The sequence below is a fragment of the Vulpes vulpes genome, chromosome 15 (genome assembly GCF_048418805.1).
Source record: "Vulpes vulpes isolate BD-2025 chromosome 15, VulVul3, whole genome shotgun sequence".
Classification (NCBI taxonomy): Eukaryota; Metazoa; Chordata; class Mammalia; order Carnivora; family Canidae; genus Vulpes; species Vulpes vulpes.
The window spans coordinates 8,078,266-8,091,132 of record NC_132794.1 but is presented as its reverse complement, the minus strand read 5'-3'; the positions used below and the strand labels follow the sequence as shown (position 1 = coordinate 8,091,132).

General features: G+C 37.4%; 1 protein-coding gene across 35 annotated transcripts in view; it reads left to right on the top strand.

The window, feature by feature from the left end:
- Positions 1 to 12,867, top strand: part of TTC3 (tetratricopeptide repeat domain 3) — a 118,322-nt gene that overhangs the window by 22,700 nt on the left and 82,755 nt on the right. For 28 of the 35 annotated variants that reach the window (XM_025987868.2, XM_072740599.1, XM_025987864.2 and 25 more), the window contains one exon: positions 9,157 to 9,211. Coding sequence is in view for 11 of the 35 variants with exons in the window: in XM_025987864.2 (XP_025843649.2) it covers positions 9,157 to 9,211 (55 nt within the window). In the remaining 24 variants the exon portion in view is untranslated. Of the gene's footprint in view, positions 1 to 596; positions 2,337 to 9,156; positions 9,212 to 12,867 lie in introns of those variants that run through there. The other 7 variants (XM_025987867.2, XM_072740600.1, XM_072740595.1 and 4 more) reach the window with 3 other exon arrangements.

The window sequence follows — 12,867 nt, the reverse complement described above, 5'->3', positions numbered from 1 at the left end:
TATATAAATTACAAGCATTAATATTGAGCAGTGTATATGCTCTTACATTTAATTATGTCCTTCTTAGGGCGGCATCAGGAATATATCTGCTCAGGAGAAGAATATTAAAAATACAACAAAACAAACTAAAAAACCAGTTTAGAGCTGGGGATCCTCAGGGAAAAGCTGCATAGTCATAAGGTTCTGCAGTTATTAGTTATAATTTATATTTGTGTTTGACATTTTTGTTGCTGAAAATAAAAGGAGAAAACCTGACAAGTTATATGATTCTCACTGTTCATGAAGAAAGAGGACAGAAGTTGCTCAGGTGAAACAGTTTTCCTGATGCTTAGTTCTGGAAGAAATTTCTTAAATGGCCTACAAGTAACATGACTGGGTGTTGGAGTAGAGAAGACCCTCAGCAACGTTCCTACTCAAAGCAGAAAATTCTCTGAAAGTGCACTTTTGGGTTTCTGATGAAAGCAGAGAGTCTTGTACTAGTGTTTTTTAGTTAAAGTTCTTATGTTGGGGTATGGGAGGGTGGGAGTGGGAAAAAGAGTATATTCCAGGTATGTAGCTTTTAAAAATAACATTTGTTTTTCTTTTATTATAAACAGAACACATTCTCATGGTAGAAAATTTGGAAAATACAAGAGTTTAAAAAGAAGAAAATAAAAATCACCAGTAATCCAACCACCTCGGAGAATACCGCTGTATTAACGTTATGCAGCTTTTAGATGGCTTAAGCCGTGGATAAAGCGAGGCTATCTAGACTAGAGGAATGGATGGGCTGGACACAGTCTTCCATCAATACCACTGTCCTCAACTGGTTCTGACAAGAAATGAGCTACAAATGTCCTTAGGTTATTGCTTCTGGCTAGGTCCAGAATTGCAGATATCCTATGCTGTTTGATGGTGAATCTGTGTGCTTTCAAGATGAATAGGTTGGCAACTTGACTAGCCTCTTGTGAAAATCGAAACCTTGATTGGGCGGAAGGTCATCCACTCTGCATAGGGGAGCTCCGAGAGCGGAGCAGCAAGCCGGGGGGTTTCTGCCCTCTTTCATGAGTGTTGAATGCTAGACACTCAAGGAGGATCCTCTTAAAACTGCGCTGCAAAGGAGGTGCATCAAAGTAGAAATACAGAAGCCAGGTAGCCTGGTGAGGAAAAGGTCAAGAGCAGGGTTGTGTGTCCATCCTTGTACCTACTTCCTGATAGTCTAGCTTGTGGTTCAACACCATTGAAGTTTTCACTAGAGGCAGGTCAGCCGCATTTTCTTCTTAGGGAATCACTGATATGTATTGGATGCCAATGTAAAGTCAGAAACATTGTGCCTCATAGTTTTGTTGGTGTTTCCTACCTTTTTGCATACTGTTTATATGACTTGTTCAGTAGGGATAATGTTTTCTGAGTCTATATAGTACATCTCACTCCTGATCAAGTGAGTAGATAATGTGACTTCAGAAAGGAACATGTTGCCAGCGATTCACTATTGCTATTGACAAAAGAGGACCCAAGCCCTTTAGCTGAGTTACCACGATTGAGATGTTTTAAAGCTCTCACACCTGAGGTTTGGTAGATCTGTCAAGGGAATCTGGCAGAGCAGCTGTGGGACACCTGGGGGTAAAGCATCTAACCTCTGTGGCACTGTTGTGAGCACTTTATGCATTCAAGCTCAAAAAGCCCTTATCTCTGTGAGGTGGGTGCTGCTGTCTCTTTATAGATGAGGAAACAGGAATGGGGAAGTCAAGCAAAGTATTCTCAGAAACTAGGTGGGTGTGATGGAGCCAGAATATGAACCCAGACAGCCTGGATACAGAGTCTTTACTATTAATCCCCATCGGAAGGGGATGGTAGACTTAAAGGACAATGTGAAAAAAAAATTTTTTTAAATAAATGGTTCAAATAGTCAACAAACATGAGTATCCTTATAGAACATGCAGATTACAAACCTTGAGTTTCTTTCTCATGTCCATCAGATTGGCAAAAATTTTAAAAACCTCATAATACCAAGTGTTTGAGAGGATGTGGAACAAAGGAAACTTGCATACTCGACTGGAGAAAGTGTAAATTGGTGCAATCACTTTGGACAGCAATTTGGCAAGGTGAAGATGTGCATACTCTGCAGCCCACTTCTAGGCTCCTTTTCTCCAAACTCAAATGTGTACCCAAGAAGATACATACAAGCCTTCATGATAGCACTGTTTGTAAGAGTAAAGAAATGGAAACAACTTAAATGTCCATCAGTGGGGGAATGGATAAATAAATGATGGTATATTCATACAATGGAATTTTATGCAGCAGTTAAAATGATGACAATGTTGAGTGAAAATGCAAGTTGCAGAATAATTTGTATGGTATGCAATTTATATAATGTCAAAATATGCAAAATGACATACATATCCATAGTTAATACATAGTATGTATTAAAATGTTTTTGAAATGCATGGGCATGTTAAACACCAGGGGAGTGGCTGTCTCTGGGGAGGGAAGGATGGGAGATGAGAAAGTGGAACACAGTGGTTGTGGACTGTAACAGTTCTGCAAAAAGATCTGAAGTAAATATGGCAAAATGTTAAGATCTTGCTAAGCTGGTACATGGGTGTTGACTTAATAATGTTATTCTCTGTATTTTTGTGTGTAATTGAAATATGTGATAAAAAGTGATATAGTGAAATTAAAAATGCACATGGTAAGATGAAAAAAAAAAACAAAAGCAATGGTCACTAAAACATCAAGGATAAAGTAAGTGAAAAGTAATCTTGTAAGAAGAGAAATAGAAGTGTTTTAAGACTGATGAGGGGGGGGGAGCCTGAGGTGAGGTGTGTGTGGGGAAAATGCTTCATTAAGAAATGGTCAAAGTGGTGTTGGTGGTTTTAATGCCAGATAGCACAGTTTGTACCACCTCTGGGGGAATGTAGGTGAGGCTGAGAGCCCATCTGAACTCTTACCATTCATCAGACGTGTGCACCTCCAGATCTGCGGATGTCATACTTGGGAAATCTTTGGAATGGGGTTGGAATGGGGAGTGCTGTGTGTGGAAGTACACTACCTTCTGCCACAGCTTCCACTGAATCTGAATCCTTCACACTCAGGACTGTGTGCAGTGTATCCCAGATGCCCGTTGTGGCTGAGATGTCCTTTTATTCAGGTCTTCCAGAAGTTCACTTTTCAAATACAATTTGGCATTTATAGGGCATTTTAGAGTAATAGTTTTAATTGAAGTAATCAGATATATTCTTGTTTTGTTTTTTTTTTGTTTTTTGAATAATCAGATATTTTTAAAGGAGAATCTAGAATAGGCATTTAGGCATATCTGTGGTTTCTGTAGTTACAGTACTTATGCAAGGTATATCATTAGGCTGTGCCTCTTTATTGTTTCATTCCTCCTAGTTCTCACATGTGGAAATTTGAATTCTTTGATGGGACATGATAAACTGTAAGAGGAAATGAAATTGGAGAAAGGGAAAGCTCAGCCTTGGATGTTTTTTACATTTACTTTGGAAAATTATGGAATTTTAAACTTGGTATTTGCTTTGACCTTCAGTGCTTAACTACCCATCATAATATGTTCTCTTCTGTTAGATCCAACTTGTGATTAATCACCGGTAGATGGACTTTAAATGATTCCGGTTTTTGTTTTCGTTTTGTGTTTTTCTGAATTTCTCTGAGGCCAGAGGTATAAATTAAGTCAATTGTATGTTCCTATGAGAATTTCAAAAATCCTAGTGTGGGGTGCCTGGCTGGTGCAGTCAGGAGAGCATATGTGATTCTTGATCTCAGGGTTGGGAGTTTGAGCCCCATGTTGGGCTTGGAGCCTACTTAAAGAAGAAAAATCCTAGTGTGTGTTTGTAGCTTCAGTGTGAGCATTTTGGTTTGGTAAATTACTAAGCTGCTCTCTTTTGTGGGCTCTTTATTTTTACAAGCTGCTAAATTTAAATTTGCTTTTGAAGAAAACATTTTTTCAATATTGGTGGTGCACTCGCTTTTTAAAAAGCAGTAACAAATGCGTATCATAAAAAGTTAAGAGTATGAAAGGATAAACTGAAAACTCTTGCCAAGCTCAGACCCCTGCCCTGATTCCTCTTTTCAGATACTTAAATATTTCCATAATATTTTTTATGCCTATATAAGCACTTAATATGTTGAACCAAATGGAGTTGCCATTTTTATAAGTTAGAATATAGGCAGTTTCGTTTGATTCAATGTAATGTGTACATATGTGTAATCGTGTGTATATATACATATATATATATTTTAAATATGCGTGGGAGCATACTATACATACTGTTGTCCTTTTGGTTTTTTAAAAAATACTTAACTTTTGGAGCTTGTTGCATATCAGTGTATATAGAGATATAACCTTATTTGTATTCATGGCTCCATAGTCTTCTACTCATGGATTACTCCTGCTTTGGTTAGTTTGTATTAGAATATAAATTATTTCCAGTTAAAAAAAATTATGTACAGCTCTGTAATGATATCCTTTTACTTATGTTTTACACTCAGGTGCAAGTATATCTGAATAGATAAATTCCTGAGTGCTTTTACTTGGATGAAAGAGCTTATCTAATTTTAATTCCAGACACTGACTTTTTTTTTTTTTTCAGACACTGACTTTTGATTTAAAGTATATGTGTTCAGTTGATGGTTGTTACATCTGAGTCCTGCTTTTATTGCTTCATTGTAAGATCTAGGAACCTGGGAGAGTAGTAGTATTATTTATTTATTGGTCTGGTCAGGTCTCAGAGGGATGATTTACAATAGGGAAGAAAAAAAATGATGATCCTTTTATGGCCTATGAAATTCTTAGATATATGGTGGTTTGAGAATCAGTAAATAGCATCTCCTTTCCTCCCAAGTCCAGAATCAGTTAAGAAATAGAAACAAGACAAGGCAAATGGTGATCCAATCTTGCCTCCAGTGCTGACAGTTTTAGAACAGGGCTTTATCAGAACAGTCTGATAGCCAAGTGACTTGTTATTAGTTCACCTATGGTCACAACCGGCAACAGAGACCTTTGTGAACTTTAAGCTTGGAGAATAGGGAATCTAGTATTATGGTGCTCAGTATAAGATTCCAAGAGAGAAAAAAGAAGAGGCTAAGCTACATACGATTAGTGCCCCTCCCTACCATTAATTATACGTTATTATTCATCCTCAGGAAATGTTAGTGAGGGGTGGAGAAGGAGAGAGCTCAGAAATGATTAATCTAGCAAATCCACATGGAAGCTGGAAGAAGGAGAAATACGTATTCACTCCTAACATATTTTAGGGCAAAATGTGGCATATCCTATATGAAGAAATGGGTGAGAGGGCTGGAAAAGTAACGCTTCCCCATATAATATGTATTCTGTTGGAGACGCTGTTTGGTACTCTCACCATTATGTCACACAGTCTTCAAGAGTAGGTGACCATTTGCATCTCGAGTTTTCCTGTTTTCATAGGTATATTATGCAGTTATATTGCTGTTGATAAAGTTGTCCCTACTCTTCACAGAGTATTTATGCCTTAGCCACACTAGGTTTGATGAGCAATCACAGTAATGTAATTTATTATGCCCACTTTGTTTTAGTAGGAGGATGTGGTCATATGCTAATAAATGTGAAAATATGTTAGTGTTTTTCTCTCTATATACATACACATACTAATATATATGGTATTTAGAATTATGTGATTATAACATAGTACCTATAGTTATAATTTTGTATATTGATTACAATAACATTCAGCATTGATTCAACAAATATGATTGGACTTCTGCATCTAGCTATGTCAGAAATAAGCAAAACCAGACATAGTTTCTGTATTCTAGACAGTGGGCCAGCACTGGGAGGGAGGATGTTGCATCCATGGAATTAATAGTATGGTGGATGGCTGAATACAGAGGAGGGGAGTGGTGGTCAGGAACTAGACCAAAGAGGCTCTTGTAGGCTACATAAATATGGCCTTGAAGAGCATCAAGAAGTAAAGGATTTTAAATCTAGATGAGATGGCATGATTAGTTCTTTAGAAAGATCAATGTAGTGAGAATGGGTTTGGAGGGGGTGCAACCTGAACGTGGGTTAGAAGGCTGTTGCAGTACTCTAGGCCAGAAGTGATGGTGGCTTAGAGCAGGGTAATGGTAGTGGAAATGGAGAAGTGGAAGGATTTGAGATATTTTGGAGGTAAAATGGACAGAAGTTGCTTATGGTTTGATGTTTGGAACTATTTTGACGTTTCTGCCTTCAGCCACTTCATGGATTATAGGCTCGCTCCCTAACACTGGGATCACTGGAAGAGATACAGGAAGTAGAACTCAACTTCACTCTTAGACATCCTGAGTGGAAGTGTGCTTGAAGGGTCTTAGTTGGAATGTCACATTGGCAATGAATTATGTGGGTCTGGGACTCCAAGGAAAATATTTGGGTAAGAGATGCATATTTGGGATAGTTAACCTAGATGATTTGACGTTGCAAATGTGAATGAGGTTATTTGGGGAGATGGCTCTCAACTTTGCACCCTGGAATTGACCTTGGAAGAAATAGCCCCAACCCAGAGATTTCGGATTTAATAAATTGGGCATTGGGCTTCTAACAGCGTCCCAGGTGGTATTCGTGTAGCCAAGGTTGAGACCTATTGGTGTAGAACAAGTATAAGGTGAGAACTGGGACTGCGCGTTTAGCGACACAAATAGTGACCAATTAAGGGAAAATGAACCTGCAGGGGAGACTTACGGGTAGCCAGAGAGGTTAAGAGGAAAACTCGAAGTATGATATGGAAGGAAGAGAAAGTGTGACCAGTAGTACCTGTTGTTGCTGAGAAGCCAAATGGAATTTAGATTGAGCAATATGGACATCTTTTAGTTATCATAGGGAGAGTGTGTGTGGGAAGCTTGGAATAGATCCTGGGTTGGAGTGGGTTGAGATGAGAGGAAATGGAGATTGTATAGGCAGCTGTTAAAAGTATTTGCAGAGGGAAGCAGTGGGGAGACGAGTTGTGCTTTGGAATTAGGATGTGTTTGGTCGCAAATAACAGAAAACCCTGTTTAAATAGTGAAGAAAACTTAACCTCATTCAAGAAATCCATAAGAAGGTGGCTCTAGGGTTATATATTTAGTGCCTCAGCAATGTCATCAAAGACCTAGGATTTTTCTAGCCCCATTGGGTCACTTGGAGCTCAGGCTGCCTCCTCTGGCTATTGTGATTCAGATCATAAACTGGACATTACCATCTCTAGCAAAAGAATGGTTCTTGTAATCTTCAGAAAAAAATAACACATACTGAGAAGTGTGTATTTCATAAGTATATAGGTTGAATTTTCAGAAGCCTTACATGTGTAATCAGTACCCAGAAATTCCCCTTTTCCCTCCTCCTAGTCTACCCACCTTCTTCCCCAGGATAACTACTGTCCCATCTTCCAAAACCGTGGGTTAGTTTTGCCTGTTTTTGTGCAATGTAAACAGTCATGGTATGTGCTCTTTTATGTTTGGCATTCAGCATTGTTTTCGAGATCCATATTGTTGCATGGAGTTGTAAAGTGTTCATCTATTGCATGAATATACCACATTTTATCCATTCTAATGTTGATGGGCATTTGGGTAGTTTCTAGTATTTGGCTTTTACAGATAGTATCATTGTGAACATATGTATTCATTTCTGTTGAGAATCTAATTAAGGAGTGGAGTTGCTGGAACGAGGGTATGCTTATATTCAGCTTTCATACATAATTTCCTATATGGTTGTATGGTTTTACACTCCTGCCAGCAGCATATGAGAGTTTCAGTTCCATGTCCTCACTAACACTTATTATTTTGTGTCATTTCATTTAGACATTCTGATGGGTATGTAGTGATACAGTGCTGTGATTTTAATTTGCATTTTCTTAAGTCCATTAAGGATATTTAAGTTGAACATCTCTTCATATGCTTATTGACCACTTAGATATTTTCCTGTAAAGTGCCTGTTTGGATCTTTTGCTGTTTTTTTTTCTTTCTTTCTTTTTTGAGTTGAATGTCTTATTAAGTTTTTAAAACTATTTTTGGATTTGAGTCATTGGTCAAATATATGTATTAGAAATAGCTTCTCACACTCTGGCTTGCTTTTTCACTTTTGATTTTTTTTTTTCACAGATGATGCTAACTTTAACATAATGCCATTTATCAGTTTTTCTTTCTATTAATGAACACTTTTTTGGGTTCTGTTTGTAGTCTTTGCCTCCTCTAACATCACCAAAATGTTCTGTGTTTCTTTTAATGGCTTGATTGTTTAACTTTGTATTTAGTGAGATGAGAGGTAGAGTTCAAGATAGGTATGAATGTCTAATGGACTCATCACTCTTTCTTAAGAATATGTTTCCTCCACGTACTGCAGTGGTCATCTTTGTCATATAGATCAGGTGACGGTATGTAAGCATCTGTTTCTGATTTGTTTATCCTAATCTGTTGGTCAGGTCATCTGTATTTAGATAGACTTTTTTTTTTTTTTAACTATATATAGCCTTTTAGTGGGTCCTGCTGTCTGATAGTGTAAGTTACCTAGTTTTGTTCTTCCTTGTAATCTCTTTTTAAGAGTGTTGAGTTCTCTTAGCTCTCATTGACCAGCACTGGGTCATATGACTCCCCAAACCAGTCAGTAGAAAGGAGAATGAAATTGCCATGATTGGCTTAAACTAATTAGAATTATTATCCTCATTTTACATATGAGAATGTGGGCCAGAGAGGTTAAAAACTTCCTAAATAATCCCGAGGAGAGTTAGTGATTGTATTGAACTTAATTCCCAGCTGTCTCAGCTTTTATGCTTTGTCTACTGTAGTTTACCTGATGTATGAAAGATCTGGGAGTTATCTTTCTGGAGACCGGAAGTCTTGCTGATGTGCAAAAATAGTGTAGAAAAACTATGCAGATAGTAACAAGTTAGATATAGATAAGATGTAGACAAGATGTGTAGGAAACACTCCAGAAGTAGGAAAAGTACTTATTCCTGGGTAGTTGTGATTGTGACTCTGGGTGACTTTTTCCTTTTGTTTTACTTTTCTGTATTTTCCAAATTTCCTATAATGGACATATATGGATTTTTAAAAATTAAAAATATTTTTAACGAGGTTATTTCTAGAAAATTCAAGAAGTACAAATAGATACACAATTTATACTGCCTTTATTAAAAAATAAAAATGAATATTTCTTGTTTTTCTTTTTAGAAATGCACTTGGTGATGGAAAGAGAGCCACTATCCTGAAGAGCAATTGGACGAAGGTAGGTTTCTTTTATCTTTACATTGGGCAGGTAATGCTGTATAACTTTATGAAAAATCTGTGTACAGGATGTAAATTTATATGTAAAAACAGTGGATAAAATGCCAAACTCAAGAATACGAGAGGGGAATCTTCAGTTCCATAATCAGAAAGGAGACTTACTTCAGCAGGGAGAACGAGAAGCAGGTAGAAATGTTGAGGATCTGGAGGGTACCTTAGTGTTTGAGATGTCAGGATCTGTAAATCCCGGTGGATTAAAGACTTAACTATGAAACTTAAAACTTAGGAGGAGAATTGTAGTAGGAGGCTGTCTTTATAGGCTTCAGGTGGGAAAGGATTTATTATGTAACATAAAATGCACAATTTGGTGTTGGGGGGGTCCTTATAAATTTGATTCTGTCAAACTTAAAAACTTCTGTATGTCAAAAGACATCATGAATGTAGTAGTCCTAGTCTGAGAGGAGATAATTTGTCATATAAAAAACAAATATAACTGATAGGGATTATATCCAGAATACACAAATAATTGCAATAAATAGGAAACCCAGTAGAAAATGGGCAAGTGAATAAACAAGTGTTTCACAGAAGAGAAATTCTGAATGGGCAATAAGAATAAACTATGTTCTATTTCCTAGCACTTAAAATTGTACAGTTAGAAAAACAAAACCAAGAGAGCAGAATAAAGAGCTTCCAAACAGATCTGCATGTACTAAGTAAAAGTAAACCAATATGATATTGTTTAGGTCTTTAGAGTGGCAAAAATTAAAGAGACCAGTAGTCCCAAGTATTGGTGAATGTGTGTACCAACAGGAACCTTCCATAAACCAGTGGGTGAGAATTGGTTGCAACTGAAGTGGAGAGCACTCTGATGTGCATATGCTGTAATTATTTGATTCTGAGTGTGTGTACCCCACAAACATTTTTGCAGTGTGTACACATGGTAAGATATGCAAAATGGTCATTGCAGTGTTGCTTTAATGGCATAGAACTACAGATACCTACATATCCATTGATAAGGCAGGTATGGTCTGCTCTGATCTGCCCCTCTTCTTAAACACCCATTATGTCTCCGACCTCACACCTACCACTCTCTCCCTACTTCACTGTGTGTTGACCTGTTGGTCTCCTTACCTGTTTCTTAAATATACCAAGTCCACTCCCAGTTTTTACTTGTTCTGACCTCTGCCTACAATTAGAATGCCTTCCCCCAGAGTATGAGCTAGCTCCCTTACTTCCTTTTGTGTTTTACTGAAAGTCTCCTAGGTGGAAGCTTCTTGGCTACATTACTAAAATGACAAGCCTGCCCCTGCCTATCCTCTTTCCCTGCTTTATTTTTTCCCTCTTGGTGATTAACGTTATGAACATACTGTGTGTATTATTTAAGCTATGTTTAGTGTGTGTCCTGTACAGTGTGAGCTCCACGAGGACAGATTTTTTTGTTTGGTTGATTCTCTCTTGAATCTGGACTGCCTGACAACTGCTTGGCACATAGCAAGCACTTAGTGAACGAACGAACCGAATACTGGATTGCAGATGGAATAAATTAACTGGCTTATCAACATTTACATATTTAAAAAATGGTGTTGGATGAAAAAAAAAACAAAGCGTCATATAGGCCAGAAAAACACTTAACTCGTGATAATGTTTCCTCCTGGGCAGTTAGAGAAGGAAAGATAGGGTACAAAGAGGATTGCAGCCATATCTGTTTGGTTTTATTTCTTCTAGTAAAAAACAATCAAAAGCAAATATAACAAAATGTTAGCAATTAATTCTGGGTGTTTATGATACTAATCACTGTATGTATTCCTAAATCACACACAAAAATTTTTTTTTAAGTAAAGCTTTAGATAAGACACAGAAAGATACATGTTTCAGACTTCATTCCTGGCTTTACATCATTTGTTTTTAAATTAGAATGAATATTAGTCATAGAATTTTAGAGTCCCCCAGATAATGATTCATGTGGCCAAGATGTGTATTGGGGCCTAGGGATTGTGAAATGCCCCAGGTAGACTCCTGCATCTAAATTTTGGAGTCTTTTTAAATGCTTTATTTTACAGATGAAGAGATTAGGCCCAGAAAGGTAGCACTTTTACAAATAAAAGACAAAACTGGATTGACTATCCAGCACTGGATATGCTTTTGTTGCTATTTTTACTATGAGTCATCTTTGTACTTGATACAGAATCTTTGTTGATCACTGACCCTGACATTTGGCGTGTACTCTAAAATACTTATTATATGGATGATAGAATTTTTTTTTTAAGATTTTATTTATTTATTCATGAGAGAGACAGAGAGGCAGAGACATAGGCAGAGGGAGAAGCAGGCTCCCTGGAGTGTACCCCAGCTGAGTGGTAGAATTTGAAAATTGATAAACCTACACAGGTTTATAATTTATACCTACATTGTAATCACTCAGAGTCCATAGTTTATCTTAGGATTCACTTCCTAAGTGTTTTATATACATATATTTTAAGATTTGTTTATTTATTCATGAGAAACACAGAGGGAGGGGCAGAAAACACAGGCAGAGGGAGAAGCAGGCTCCCCGCAGGGAGCCCGATGTGGGACTCGATCCCAGATCCCAGGATCACGCCCTGAGCTGAAGGCAGATGCTCAACCGCTGAGCCACCCAGATGTCCCCCTAAGTGTTATATATGATGTGAGTTTAGACAAATGAATCATGACATTTACCTATCATTTAAACAGTATTTTCACTTTCCCCCAAATTCTCTGATTTGCTTGTCCAAACCCCTGGCAACCACTGATCTTCTGTTTCCATTAGTTTTACCTTTTCCAGTATGTCATAGAGTATGTAGCCTTCTCAAATAACCTTCTCTTTCCTTTAATAATATGCATTTAAGTCTCTGCTGTGTCTTTTCATGACATGATAGTGATTTCATTTTAGTGCTGAATAACAAATACTACATTGTCTGGATGCACCACCAGTTGATTTGTTGATTTATCAATTCACCTACTGAAGGACATGTTTGTTGCTTTTGAGTTTTGGCCATTATGAACAAAGGTGATATAAATACCTATGTGCAGGTTTTTATGTAGACATGTTTTCAACTCCTTTGGGTAATTACCAAGGAGTATGATTGCTGGATCATATGACAAGAATATGTTTAGTTTTTTAAGGAAATGCCAAACTGTTTTCCAAAGTGACTGTACCATTTTGCATTCCCATTAGCCACAAGTGAAAGTTCCTGCTACTCTATATCCTTCTTGGCATTTGATATTGTCAGTGTCCTGAATTTTGGCCTTCCTAATAGGTATATGGTAGTATCTTGCTTTAATTTGCATTTTCCTAATGACGTATGTTATGGAGCAGCTTTTCATATGCTCATTTGCCACTATATACCTTTCTTGATGAGGTGTCTGTTAAGATCTTTGACTCGTTTTTATATGGGTTGTTTTCTTATTGTTGAATTTTTTTTTTTAAAGATTGTATTCATTTATTCATGAGAGAGACAGAGAAGCAGAGACACAGGCAGAGGGAGAAGTAGGCTCCATGCAGGGAACCTGATCGAGTCCCTGGGCCAAAGGCAGGCGCCAAACCTCTGAGCCACCCAGGGATCCCCATTATTGTTGATTTTTTTAAGAGTTTTTGTGTATTTTGCATAATAGACCTTAACAGATTAGTCTTTGGTA